The 13683-nt window shown below is 33.6% G+C and overlaps 1 protein-coding gene across 1 annotated transcript; it reads left to right on the top strand.

Annotated features, from left to right (window-relative positions):
* The first annotated feature begins 387 nt into the window (after positions 1-387).
* LOC131069235 (auxin-responsive protein SAUR78) lies at positions 388-1793 on the top strand. Its single transcript, XM_058004598.2, has one exon. It carries the CDS (start codon positions 854-856, stop codon positions 1319-1321), a length of 468 nt encoding a protein of 155 aa, XP_057860581.2. The 5' UTR covers positions 388-853; the 3' UTR covers positions 1322-1793.
* The last annotated feature ends 11890 nt before the right edge of the window (positions 1794-13683 follow it).

The following is a 13683-nucleotide window of genomic DNA, read 5'->3' as shown; positions in this document are numbered from 1 at the left end:
ATGCCCCAATAAATGTGCACTTCATCCACCTTAAATATGGCCGGTACCAATAAAGTTGCATTAATCCAATTAAAGTCCAAAAATTCTAACTACGGGGATAAAGTGGACCGTCATTGGTACATGTGAAATTGTTTGTAGCCTTTTAATTATCATGTTTATAAAATTCTTTAAAATTAGTAATTGAAAGATTGAATGAACAAGGGGTAAACTATAATTGAAATATATAATTGAGAGAATAGATGAACAAGAAATAAAACTATAAATAGAACATGAAAAGTAACTAATACTCTTGCCTTAATTAGCTTAAAAATACCAATAATTAGAACCAATTGAAATTTGTTACTTATAAATAGATTCTATCAAAATTATACCTACACTATAAGACTAGTACCCCCAAACCAAAATCCTCAAAATTATACCAAAACTTCCCTGTCAATTGAATGAACGTCAAGCCTAATCCTGAGAAAAACATTGTACCCAAAAAGAAGTTAAATGAAAAGATCTTGAAAATCATGTAATACTAAACTATGCTACAGAAAATATTCGCTGGAATTTATTAGGATTTCGCCATGTACCAGTACTACTGGAAATTGTCATCTTTTGTCCGGGGAATTCAACAGCACTGATTCAATCAGGAATTACCGGACCGACAGTTTTCAATTCTGTGATGTAAATCGCTGTTCAGATGCTCAAAAGGGTGTCCTTCCTTCCTCTCCCTGTAAGTTATATGAGGAGGAACCTGCTCTGAAACATCACATTTCATAGCTTTTCTGTAAGTTCTGTTTTTTGTGGGTTTTCTCTGCTGTCTGTGTTTTTTCTCTGCAGTGCAGATCTTACAAATTGGGTAAAGGAGATGAAAGATAAGGTTCAGGGGACCAAAAGAATGGCAATGAATGTAAGCAAGATGAAATCTATTCTCAAGAAATGCCAAAGCTTTGGTACTTCAAAGAGGTCTTACAGCAATGTGAATTGGAATCCCATGTTCCATGATGATGTGAATGAAGAAGCAGATGAGATTTCAGTGCCAGATTATGCAGAGGGCAGACCCTCAAGCCTCATTCAGGCAGGCATCTTGGATGAAGTTCCCAAGGGATGTAAGGCTGTGTATGTGGGGAAGTCCAGGAGAAGGTATTTCATCAGTGCCCACTATCTCAATCATCCATTGCTCAGGGTTCTTCTTCACAGATGTGAGAAGGACAATGAGGAGCAATTCTCTGTGTGCTGTGAGGTTGTCATGTTTGAGCATCTAGTATGGATGTTGGAGAATGCAGATTTCAGTGACTCTTTTGAAGAGCTGGTGGAGTTTTATTCTTCCAATTAGTTCACTGGTTTAGTGCTAGGTTTTTATCATTAGGTTTCCCCATGGATGCTCTGTAATGGAAGTTTCAGAGAGGTTTAGCAGTATTGCAGAGATCTGAACCGTACCCAGATTGAAATAAGTTAATAGAGTTCTCTCAAGCAGAAAGTACTCGGATCTGGTGGCCCAGATTAAAATTAGTTTCAAAGAGCTCTCTGAAGCAGAGAATACTGAAATCTGGAGCATCAGACTGAAATAAGTTTCAAAGGGTTTTTCTGAATCAGATGATACTGAGATCTGAACAGCCCAAAAGTCGAATCTATGAAGATGAATGTGAGTTGAATTTTTAGTTCTAATTATGATCTTGTGTGTGCAAAATGTAAGCTCTTTCTGTGTTTGCAAAAGCAGAGCATTATTTTTTTTTATGTTCCAAATTTCTGCATAAATGTAATTATCAGCATAATGATCAATCTTAGTTTTTTAATTACATATGCCACTTAATGGTCTATGGTATTCGCACGTGTGTGTATATGAGCTGTTGGTCAATTACTCGTGAAAGCGACTGACAGGTGGCAGTTGCGTCGCGTTTTGGTTGAAAATACTGTAAAAGCGAATATGCTTAAATCCAAAGAAAGAGACAAACAAGGAAATCGCTGTTTGAGAGACAATGAATAAAATATTCGTGTGACAACTTGCAGTCACCTAACAGGAAGAATCTAATGAATGCCGTGGCACCCTCTACACCTAGTTTTCATTCTTTCTAATCAACAGAGTGTAAAAAAATTCCTAACAACCATTATGATGGAAAATAAATTAATATAAAATTATTATGTTAACTAAACTATTAATTGTATTAGATTTTCGGAATCTATGTCAATATTATTTGTAGATTCTTGATTTGATCATGTATGAAAGAGAGTTTACGATGAGACGTGGACTCTCTTTCATTTTATGATAGATCACAGATTGTGATATGAAACATCGATGATTAAAAATTTCTCACAAAATTAAATCCAAACAATACAAATATCTAAACTACTCTCAATAAAAGGAGAGTGGAAAAGTTAGGTTCTTAGATGTAAGCTTCTCAATATTGATTTTCTTAAATTTATCTCCATATAAAATATATTATGTAATATTGTATTTTTCTTTTCTTTTTTTTGTCGGGGGGGGCAAAAGTGGACAAACCACGAATATATTTATTATAACAATAAACTAGTTCAAGAGCTCTTGGAGGAAAGAACTAGCTAAGAAAACCTCCATTCCTCGCTCAAGATTACAATGTATAAGAGGAGTCCACCTCTAAGGATGAAACCTACATACCTAGCTATATAGAAATATAATACATCTCGAAGAACCTAAATGGTTTTAAAAAATCTACCCAAAAAACACCAAAACATCAGTATATCCAAGGACTAACACAATCCAAACATGACACTTCAAAACTTGTCATGAGATAATCGGCTCGAGTAAGCCATTCAGAGACCATAATAAACACCACCAAATAATCAGTGTTTCTTGCATGATGTGCATATACAAATATCAACTCCCCTCCTTCATAGTTAACAAAATGAGGTTGTCGAACAAAGCTAGGAACAAAGAAAGGGGGCATATATTATATTATCACAAAATTCTGTGTGAAATGAAACCAAAATTTACTCCTCCATTGGTTGTGAGCCCAAATAGGAACATTCTCCAACACTTAAAGCAACAAAAGAAATTACCAGTCCTTCGACAGGTGATTGGTGAAGCTCATTGACATGGTTAAGAGCAAGCCTATCAGGTGGAGAGTCTCAGTTAACCTGCATCGCAACCTCATTACCCACTTGCAATGGCGGATGGAGAACAGAGGATCCTGATTGCCCATGTTCATGGCCTAATATAGCTAAGATAGCATGTACCTTCGAGAAGATTTTGCTCTTCAAATCTAAACTCAAAACTCTACCCACATTGCGGACAACTAACTGGAAGGGTCTCACATTTTGAAAAGACAAAGACTTCTTGATACTGTCAAAGATTAGGGGAAATTCTCCATGATTCAACAAGAAATGCCTAGGAAATAGGCTTCCAACTTTAGCTTGACAATTCCAGAGATCATAATGACGAATAGCTTCTAGAAGTTGATTATCATCCAAAATATCTGTGCATGATATTTTTTAAAGGAACCCATGACTTCAACACATCAACAATTATCCTTTGAATGCTACATTTGCAATGCTGGCAGGTGATGTTGAAGGCAATTCCCAAATGCTCATCTATGATATGATCGTCGAACAACATCTCCCAAGCAGCAACCCTCAAGGGAACTCTAGAATTTCGTGGGGAAAACTCCATTATGCACCAAAACAAAGCAAGCGACATAGGAGATATGCAACTGAAGCAACACCACTCGGGAATAAAATAGTTGCTAGCTTTATGCGTATGAAGGAAGAAATAAAAAATATAATACTCCCCATAAAAAATCATTAACAATCCTTTCCATATGGTGTCAAATAATTAATCGCTCTGAACTACATGCGTGAACTGAATATTGTTTTTATTATTACTATGTGCATTTTATATTGCAAATAATGATTATCATGGTTAAACTTGTTAATGCTAAAATTTCAATGTTTCTATTTGTTATTCTAGTTTAGATTCATGGGTATGAAAATAGATTAAAAGTCATCTTTGTTCAAGTGGATTTGAAAATTGAATTTTTGAATTGTGAAATTAAATTGAAATTTGTCATTATTATTTTTTATTAATTAGTGACAACCGACTTAGAACACAATTGTGTGAGTTTGTGTGCTTTATTGTTTTATTTTAGGACATGTCATAGTTCATTATTATCACTTATATTCTAGATCTAGTAGTGTTAGATTCATTCATATATAGAGAGAGTGAGTATAACTAGAACATCAACATTCCAATTTGTTTGCATCATCCTAGACATACTACATGCCTCTCTAGTGTTTTCAATATTGTTCATCATTGTTAAATTAATCTATTTAGAGACTTGACCAAAGGACAATAACATATTTGCTTAACAGGATCCCTAATAGTATTTTTCTAGACCACCACCACCTTCAAACATAAGCATTTGATGAGCCAAGGAGCATCTATAATAGTAGTTAATTATCTATAATTCAATCTCATTGGTCAAGTTTTTTTTAATGTTTTAGATTCACTTCTATAAGCAAAAAGTTTAATTTCATATGCGTAAATTATAGTGCAAAATATAATCAAACTTACAAATTATAAAATGTTTAGACTTTCATATCATTAGTGAAATAATTCCTAACATTTTCAACAATATATTTCTCAATCTAGATTTTGTACAATAAATTTAATTATATATAAATATTATTATACTTGAATATTATTTTATTAACTAAACTATCACATATTTTACTTGAAATTACTTAAAAGTATATAAGATTGTTTCATTTTTTATTTAAGGATTGTTGTGTATTAGCTGAGACAGTTGTTTCTAAATGCATCATGTATTTAGTATTTTTAAAAACATTGTGAGAGAAAAGGATAGTAGACTGGAAAAGTTAAGGTCTTAGATGTAAGCTTCTTAATGAGATTGATTTTATGTAATAATGTGTCTATTTTTATTTACATGAATTTTAATTATTATATTATAAATAATTATTATCATGGTTTAATTTGTTAATGTTAAAATCTTAATGTTAATTCAAAAATTTAAATTTAAATTTGTCAATCATTTTTTATTAGTTGGTGAGATTTTGATTTAGAATACATTTGTGTAAATTTTTGTTGTCATAATTCATTGTTACCACTTATAATATAGAGCTAGGAGTGTTAGTTTGATTGATTGATTGATTGCGCGGGTGTGTGTGTGGAGAGAGAGATAGAGATTTGTTTGCATTGTCCTACACATACTACATGCTTTCCTATAATTGCTTTTTTATATTTATTCATCCTTGTTAAATTGCCCTGATGCAAGAGCCTCTAGGGTGTAAGAGAAATCTTGCATCACCCAAAAATATTGTTTAATTTTTGAAAAAGGACTAAAAATGGTAGAGTTATTATTTCAATAAGTTGGCATTTATGCACATATGAACCTGAAAACTTACTCCATGGAGTGAAACTGAAATATGAAGTGAATGGTGAAAGAACCATCTCCATATCATGTGGTATTCAAGAGATATTAAATTTTTTGTTCTAGGAAATTTCTCCAATTGATATAGCATCAAATGCAATTCTAAGGGCCTTAGAAGCCTCGTATGGGCTCAAAAGTTAAACAATTTAATGTTGTATATCTCTTCACAAGCATTCCAATAATATATAATGATTGAAGATCCAATGGTAATGTGAATTGAAAGTCATGGCTCCCAGAAGTTGTAGTATTGAAATCCAAATTTTTAGTTTCCAATAAAATATATTTTTGACCAACAAAATGGATGGTTAGCCTTTTGGAACTCAAATTGGGGGTTACACTTTCTAGAACATTTTAGGGAAGCTATGCATTCTAGATAAAAAAAAGGCGAACAAGGGTTACAAAGGATAGTTCAAAGTGTGAATTGTAGTTCTGACTTGCAGATTTTTGTAATAAGAAAGCCCATGTGGTTGTAGCTTGTATTTTTTCTGAATATTATAGAAAGTGAGTGTTTCTTTCTTGTATATTTTGGTTTATTTATCTATTTTTGGTTGTGTGTTTGGGTTTGTAAGGGGAGTACCCTTCATTAAGTGGTATCAAAGAAAAATTTCATGAGTGTGTAAATAAATCACTTAATGTGAGGTAGTTTGCACCTTTATTGTGGTTGTGGATTTATGAGAAGGGTGAGGAAAATGCCTCCATGAAAGAATTGTGGTGGAAGAAATATTATTGTGATAGAAGAGGATTTTAGAGCTCTCCAAAGACAAGTTCAAGTACTACAAGAGGATTTCTGTAGAGGAGTTGATGTTAGAGGAAGAGATGAAAGTGAGGATGAATTTGAAGGAGAACATTTCAAAGAAGAACAAGTAGCAAGAGATCCTGAAGAAGATAGACTTTTTAGGGCCATTTACAAGTTTGGAAAGAGGTCAAAGATTGAAGTGTCTACAATTCTTGGGAATATGAATCCAAAAGAATTGATTGACTAGATCAATGATATGGATGAGTATTTCAAGTATGAAGAATTAGAAGATCCTAAGAGGGTCAAGTTTGCAAAAATGAAGCTAAACGGGCATATTGGTATTTTGTGGAAAGAAGTTTAGTTAGAAAGAAACATAAGAGGAAAAGAGTTAATAACAAGATGGGATCAAATGGTAGAAAAATTGAAGAGGCGGTTCAATCTTGTTCACTACGAGCTTGATTTACTGAAGAAGATGCAAGGGTTGAAGCAAATAGGAAAATTTATCAAAGAGTATACAAAAGAGTTATATCAAGTCCTGATCAAAACAAGCAATTCTAGGGCCAACAAGGAAAATATTTCTCGATACATAAATGGGTTCAAGTCAAGTATTCAAGAGGAGTTAAGTTTGGTAAGAATGTCTACCATTAAAGATGCATGTTAATTTCCTTTGAAGGTAGAAGAGAAGTTGAACAAAAGATTTGAGAGCAAGCAAAATGGAAGAAGTCATGGTGGAAAGAGTGGTGAACAGTCTTATGGAGGCCAAAATGAACACCGAAACAAGAATGAAGAATCTAGTTGCAATTAGAACCAAAAGGGAAATAACACCTAATATTTGGACGAGGTTCTAGAAGAGGAGGATTTCATGAAACTTATTTCTAGTGTGGAGAAGGACATAGAGCATATGAATGTCCCCAACATCAAGAGAGGACACATAGAAGACCTGCGAGTAATGCATAAGTTGCACATGTAGATGAGGATGTTGAGTATTCATGCATTCTAAATATGTTGAAAGAGAAGAGGTTCTTGTTACTAGAAGATCTTTTCTGAATGAAAATAAATAATAAGCTTAGAGGAAGGATTTGTTTCACACAAGATATAAGTGTGAAGGTAAAGTTTGCAATTTGATTATTGATGGAGGTAGTATTGGTAACCTTGTTTCAAAAGAAATGGTTATTAATTTACAATTATAGAGAATAAGGCATTTGAATTCGTACCAAATTTCTTGGTTGTAGAAGGACTATAAAGCTTTGGTCAATTAACAATGTTTGGTAAAGTTCAAGATTAGAAATTATCATGATGAGGTATCATTTGATATTAAACGTGCCTATGGATGTTTTGTTGGCATGATTGATATAACTGATGCAGATGAGTTGATTACTGTACCAGTAGAGGAATGATGATGACATGATCAGTTATTAGTCTTGTAATTGATGGAAACCTATGTCAATTGATGTTTGATGATGGTTACAAATGAACTTTGATGTCTAACTTGCTAGATAAGTAATTTGGTCTACTGGATTTAGAATTTGTAAGTCTGACAGGATTTACCAACAGGACTGAGAATTAGGACTTCAACCGGTAAAAGAAAATATTTTGATGGAATCGGTAAATCAGTGATGGTTGGAAACTTGTGGTTTGAGACATAATATTTTATGATGGATTTGTGTATGTGACCAGAACCACATCCTATGTTGATTACTGGAAGGCATGTTTTGAAATTCTGATGGAGTTGTGCTAGGGTTTTTTTAATAGGGTTTTAGGATCGGTGATGAATTCACTCAACCGGTAATGATTTTTGATTTGATGGTGATTGGTGGCGAATCTACATGAAGAAGATAACATGACACAACCCACGTGAATAATTTGAAATGTGTTTTGGCACGGAAGATGGTAGAATTTCTTGGGAATGTGCAAAGTGCTTAGCGGAATGTTCTAAGGGTTTGACTTCTGTACAGATCGGATTTTTGTGATGGGTTATGAATAATCAACAGTTGATATTGCATTGTAATTTGTTGTAATGATCTGTATATTGATCTCTTATGATCTGTATTATAAATTCAATATGTAATTAGGTTTATGTCCGACTTAGTTGTTATGGCTATTTAGGGCGACACAACTGATGTTTTATGTGTTGATGGCATTTGGAGAATGAGTTAAGTCGTCCTAGAGAAGATAGAGATCTTCCTGAGTGTTGCAGATTGTGAAGCAAACCTGGATCTAATTTAACAAGCTGAAAGTGTAAAGTTTCAGATCATTTTTCACTGTTGTTCCCTAACAATTACAACAACATAAATCCATTAACTGGGTAGGTCCTAACAAGCCTTTGTCATCTAAGTCCCCTAACAAGGAATCTCACAAAAGAGTGTTTAAATCCTCTAATCAGGTTGATCCTAATAGATCATTAAGCTCCTAGCTAGAGTGATAGGCAAATCCCTTAACCGGGTGACTCCTAACAGAGTCTGCTCCTAATTGGGCATATTGTAAGCTCTTAACCGGGCTAAGCTCCTAACCAGGCATACTTCAAAAGAGTAAAAATTATTGTGGGTACCAATTCCCACCGTGGTTTTTCCCATTTGGGTTTCCATGTTAAAAATCTTGGTGTTTATGTGTGGAATGTCTTTTTATGATGTTTATGTTTACATGCATTATTTCTGAGACACAGGTTATGATATGTCATTTATAGTTTATCAGAGATTATCGATACTGATAAGACATGATTAGATTTAGAACTTGATCAAATTGATAAGATTGATTGATCTCGAAAGGAGAGTAGTTAGTTATTCCCGAAGGGAGAGGGGAGTTCAACCATTGAATGATCAAATTGGTATGATTGATTAAGAGATAAAGATGTTGACAATTATGATAGATGGTTTTTGCAAATTTGATTAAAAGATTGCTAGATCTAATTGTTGAAGTGAAGATATCTGTTAAGAAGTTTTAGATCTGGTTTAAGCTGAATTTGAATTCAAAGTTTAAGTTATTGTTAATACTGATTCACCCCCCCTCTCAGTATTGACCAAATCTTCATAAGATTAACAAGTGGTATCAAAGCCTTGGTCCTCTATGTGTAGAAAAGCTTAACTAATTGAGGAAAAGATTCTGAGGAAGACAAGATGATGAAGAAAGAGGGTCTAAAATTCAACAAGGATAACTACAAGATTTGGAAAGATAGAATGAAGATATATCTCAAAGGTCTTGGTGCTCAATACTAGAAGCATGTTGAAACAACATATGTGGCTCCTACTACTGCTCCCTTGACACTAGATGAACTTAAATATTAGCAGGAGACCATGCAAGCCCTTGAAGCTATTGTAAGTACTTTATCTGATTATGAATATATTGATGTTCAAGGATTGGAAACCGCACATGAGGTTTGGGAAAAATTAGAAACAATTTATGGAGGAGATGAGCATGTACAAAGAGAAAAAGAGGAAAGTTTGAGAGGAAAATTTGATGATATGAAAATGCAAGAAGGAGAAAATATTGCACAGTATGGTTAGAGAATTAAAGAAGTTGTTGGTGGTATAAAAGGTGTTGGTGGTAAAATTGATGATGATGTGGTGGTAAGTAAAATGCTCAAAACTATCCAACCTCAGTATGTTATTAGAGTATCGACAATCCAAGAATTGAGATCCATTTCAAAGGATAAGGTAACTGATGACTCTTTGATTGGTAAGCTTACAACCTTTGAGCTAAATAGTTTTGACAATAGTGTGGTAAAATCTACTGAATCTGGTTTTAAAGCTTATGTTACTGGTTCATCTACTAGAAAAGGAAAGAATGTATGTCTAAGTAATGAGTGCAAATCTAGTCATGGAGGTAACCGAGAGAGTGAAGACAATGAAGATCAAGTAATGGAACTTGAAGCATTGCTAGCCAAGAGATTTCCAATAGCCACTAGTAAGTATAAAGGAAAGATACCTTTAAAGTGTTTCTCTTGTAGTAAGATTGGTCATATTGCTGCTAACTGCCCTAACACTGATAAGAAAGATAAGTTAAAGAAATTCAAAGGGAAAGGCAGAAAGCACTATTATGTTGCAGTGGATGAAGGGGTGATCGATGAAGAATCTGAAGATGAAGATGACAATGAAGAGATTGTGTTTGTAGTTGTAAACGAGGAATTGACTGATGAGAAGGCACTAGTTTCTCTAGTAGAAAATAGTAATGAATGGATTATAGACAGTGGATGTTCACATCATATGACCGGAGATAAGAGTAAGTTCTTAACTCTTAATGAATTTGATGGAGGTGTTGTTAGATTTTGAAATAACTCTCCTTGCATGGTGAAAGGTAAAGGTTCTATTTCTTTGAATGAGAAAAATAATACGGATGATGTATTTTGGGTTAATGGTTTGGAACATAATCTGTTAAGTGTTGGGAAACTCAACGATAAAGTTTATTTGCTTGAGTTTAATGATGAAATCTGCAGAATTCTTGGAGGAAATAGTGAACTGATTGCTACTGAAAAACAAACAAGAGGTAACTTATTTCATTTAAATGCTAATGTCTCTAATTGTCTAGTTGCAAAAATGGAAGATAGTTGGTTATGGAACAAGAGATGTTATCATATGAATTTTGATAACTTGGTGAAGGTAAGCAAGTCTAGTGTTGTGAGAGGATTACTGCATATTGTTAAACCGGATAATGTGATATGTAAAGACTATAAAATTGATAAGATGGCCTCTATTTCATTTAAGAGAAAGAAGTGTTCATATGAAAATATTTTGGATTTGGTTCATATTGATCTAGGTGGTCCTATGAGAACAAAAAACTATTTTGGTGATAGGTATTTCTTGCTTTTTATCGATGATTATTCTAAGATGATGTGGTTTAAATTCCTAAAGGAGAAATTTGAAGCCTTTAGTAAATTTAAAGCATTTAAAGCTCTAGTTGAGATTGAGATCGGTAAAAACTTGAAATGTTTAAGATCTAATCGAGGAGGAGAATTCACATTTGATTAATTTGTCAAGTATTGTGATGAACAGGGTATCAAGAGACAAACGTCTGCTCCAAGGACACCACAACAAAATGGTTTAGTAGAAAGGATGAACAAAACAATTGTTGATGTTGCTAGAACAATGTTATTACAAGATAATTTGCCTAAGATGTTTTGGAGAGAAGCAGTCAGTACTGCAGTCTACACATTAAACCATATACTTATAAAGAAAGGCAACAATAAGACACCTTATGAGCTATGGTAAGGTAAAACTCCTTGTGTTAGTTATTTCAAAATCTTTGGAAGTCAATGTTTTATTAAAAAGGATAACTACATTGGAAAGTTTGATGCAAAATCTAATGAAGGAATATTTCTTGGTTATTCTTCTAAGAGAAAAGCATATAAATGCTATAATAAGAGAATTAAGAAAATTGTTGAAAGTGTTAATGTAAAGGTGGGTGATTTGTCAAATAAATATGAAGGATCAAGTAGGTCTAAACCTAAAAAAGATGATAATGAAGAAATACTGGTGATCTTTGAATCGAAAGCACAGAATAATGATCAACCAAAAAATGTAGTATTAGGTGATCAACAAGTAAGCGAGGATAGTGATAAAGAAAGTAGTGAATTGACTAGTGAATCAGATGAGGAAGATGCAGGACCAACACAGACTATACCTATATATGTGAGATTAAATCACTCTTAGGACCAAATAATTAGTGATAAGAATGTAGGTGTGCAGATCAGGAGGAAGATTAAAGAAAATTCCTATTTGATCTCTACAGTGGAACCCAAAACAGTTAAGGAAGCACTCAAGGATGATGACTGGGTGAAAGCAATGAATGAAGAATTAGATCAAATAGAGAAAAATCAGACATGGTCACTTGTTCCTAGACCAGAAGACAAGAATGTGATAGGAACTAAATGGGTCTTTAGGAGAAAGTTAAATGAAGATGGAAAACTGGTAAGAAATAAGGCAAGGTTAGTCTGCGAAGGATATGCACAGGAAGAAGGTGAAGACTATGGTGAAACTTTTGCACCGGTTGTAAGATTGGAAGGAGTAAGGATCCTGCTAGCCTTTGCTGCATATAAGGGATTCAAAGTCTACCAAATGGATGTCTAGTCATCCTTTTTGAATGGAATTATTGAAGAAGAAGTATACATTGAACAACCAGATGGTTTTTCCTTGACCAATGATAAGGACATGGTATGTAAATTGCTTAAAGCTTTGTATGGTCTAAAGAAGGCACTGAGAGCATGGTATGAGAGATTACATGCACATTTGATCAAGATTGGATTCCAACGTACTAGTGAGAACAGTAATATTTATCTAAAAACTGATGGAGACAAGATGCTAATAGTTGAAGTGTTTGTAGATGACATAATTTTTGGTGGAAATGATAATATGAGTATGGATTTTGCTGATGAGATGAAAAAGAAATTCGAGATGTCTATAATCGGTGAAATAAAGTTCTTTATTGGATTACAGATCCAATAACTAGATGGTGATATCTTTATCCATCAAAACAAGTATATTAAAGATGTGTTGAAGACTTCTATCATGTAAGATTGCAAACTGGTAGGAACACCAATGGTAACAGGCTGCAAGTTGACAAAGCAAGACGATTCACTTGATGTTAGTGAAAAAGAATACAAGTCTATGATTGGTAAACTACAATGTTGTACATAGTAGATCAGACATTGCTCACGTTGTTGGGTTAGTTGTATGATTCCAAAAAGAGCCCAAAGAAAGTCACTTAATGGCTATTAAGAGGATTTTTTGATATCTTAAAGGAACATTAGACTATGGATTATGGTATCCCTGCAAAGGTGATTTCACTTTATATGTTTTTACTGATGTAGATTGGGAAGGCAATGTGGATGATAGGAAAAGCACAATGGGTGGAGCTTTTCTACTTGGACGAAGAATTGTAATATGCATAAGAAAGAAACAAACTTGTGTTTCTCAATCTACAGCTGAAGTTGAGTATGTTGTTGCATTCATCAATTGCACGCAGGCTATATGAATGAGACATGTGCTCAAAGGATTCATGATAGATATGTCTGAACCATTTGTACTTAGGCAATAAATAAGCATAAATTGCATAATCAGATATCAAAGAGCGAATCACAACTCTAATCTAATCAATATTACTCCTAAATGACAAGGAAATAAAGTTTATATCAATTGAATTGAAAGAATAATCTATCTAAGATTCCCTCAATTGACATAGCAAGGCTTCCATTGCTCTTTTCCATTGTTGTTGATGTAGGTGGCTCTTAGGTATTGCAATTGATTTCCTGCATAAGATAGACAACAATATTGAAGACTGTGATTCTCAAAAATCTAGATTGAATTGATGAAAAGAGATCGAATTTATAGATTTTCAACACAAAGGGGGTGAGAAATAGAACTCAAGTGTTGATTGATAGATAACTGATTTAGATTGATTAGTGAACTCAATTGATTGATTTGTTAACTCATTTGATTGAGTAGTCAACTAGATTGATTGAAGAGTGAACTCAATTGATTGACCAGTAGACTGAATAGATGGATTAGTTGACTGGATTGATTGGAGAGATAAGTGGATTGATTTTGAGTA

Source organism: Cryptomeria japonica, chromosome 7 (genome assembly GCF_030272615.1).
Source record: "Cryptomeria japonica chromosome 7, Sugi_1.0, whole genome shotgun sequence".
Taxonomy (NCBI): Eukaryota; Viridiplantae; Streptophyta; class Pinopsida; order Cupressales; family Cupressaceae; genus Cryptomeria; species Cryptomeria japonica.
Note: the sequence above shows the minus strand (reverse complement) of the source record. Positions and strands in the feature narration are given on the sequence as shown.

Excerpts from the sequence above, each read along its gene's own strand:
- LOC131069235 (XM_058004598.2), top strand. The coding sequence starts at position 854 with ATGAAAGATAAGGTTCAGGGGACCAAAAGAATGGCAATGAATGTAAGC.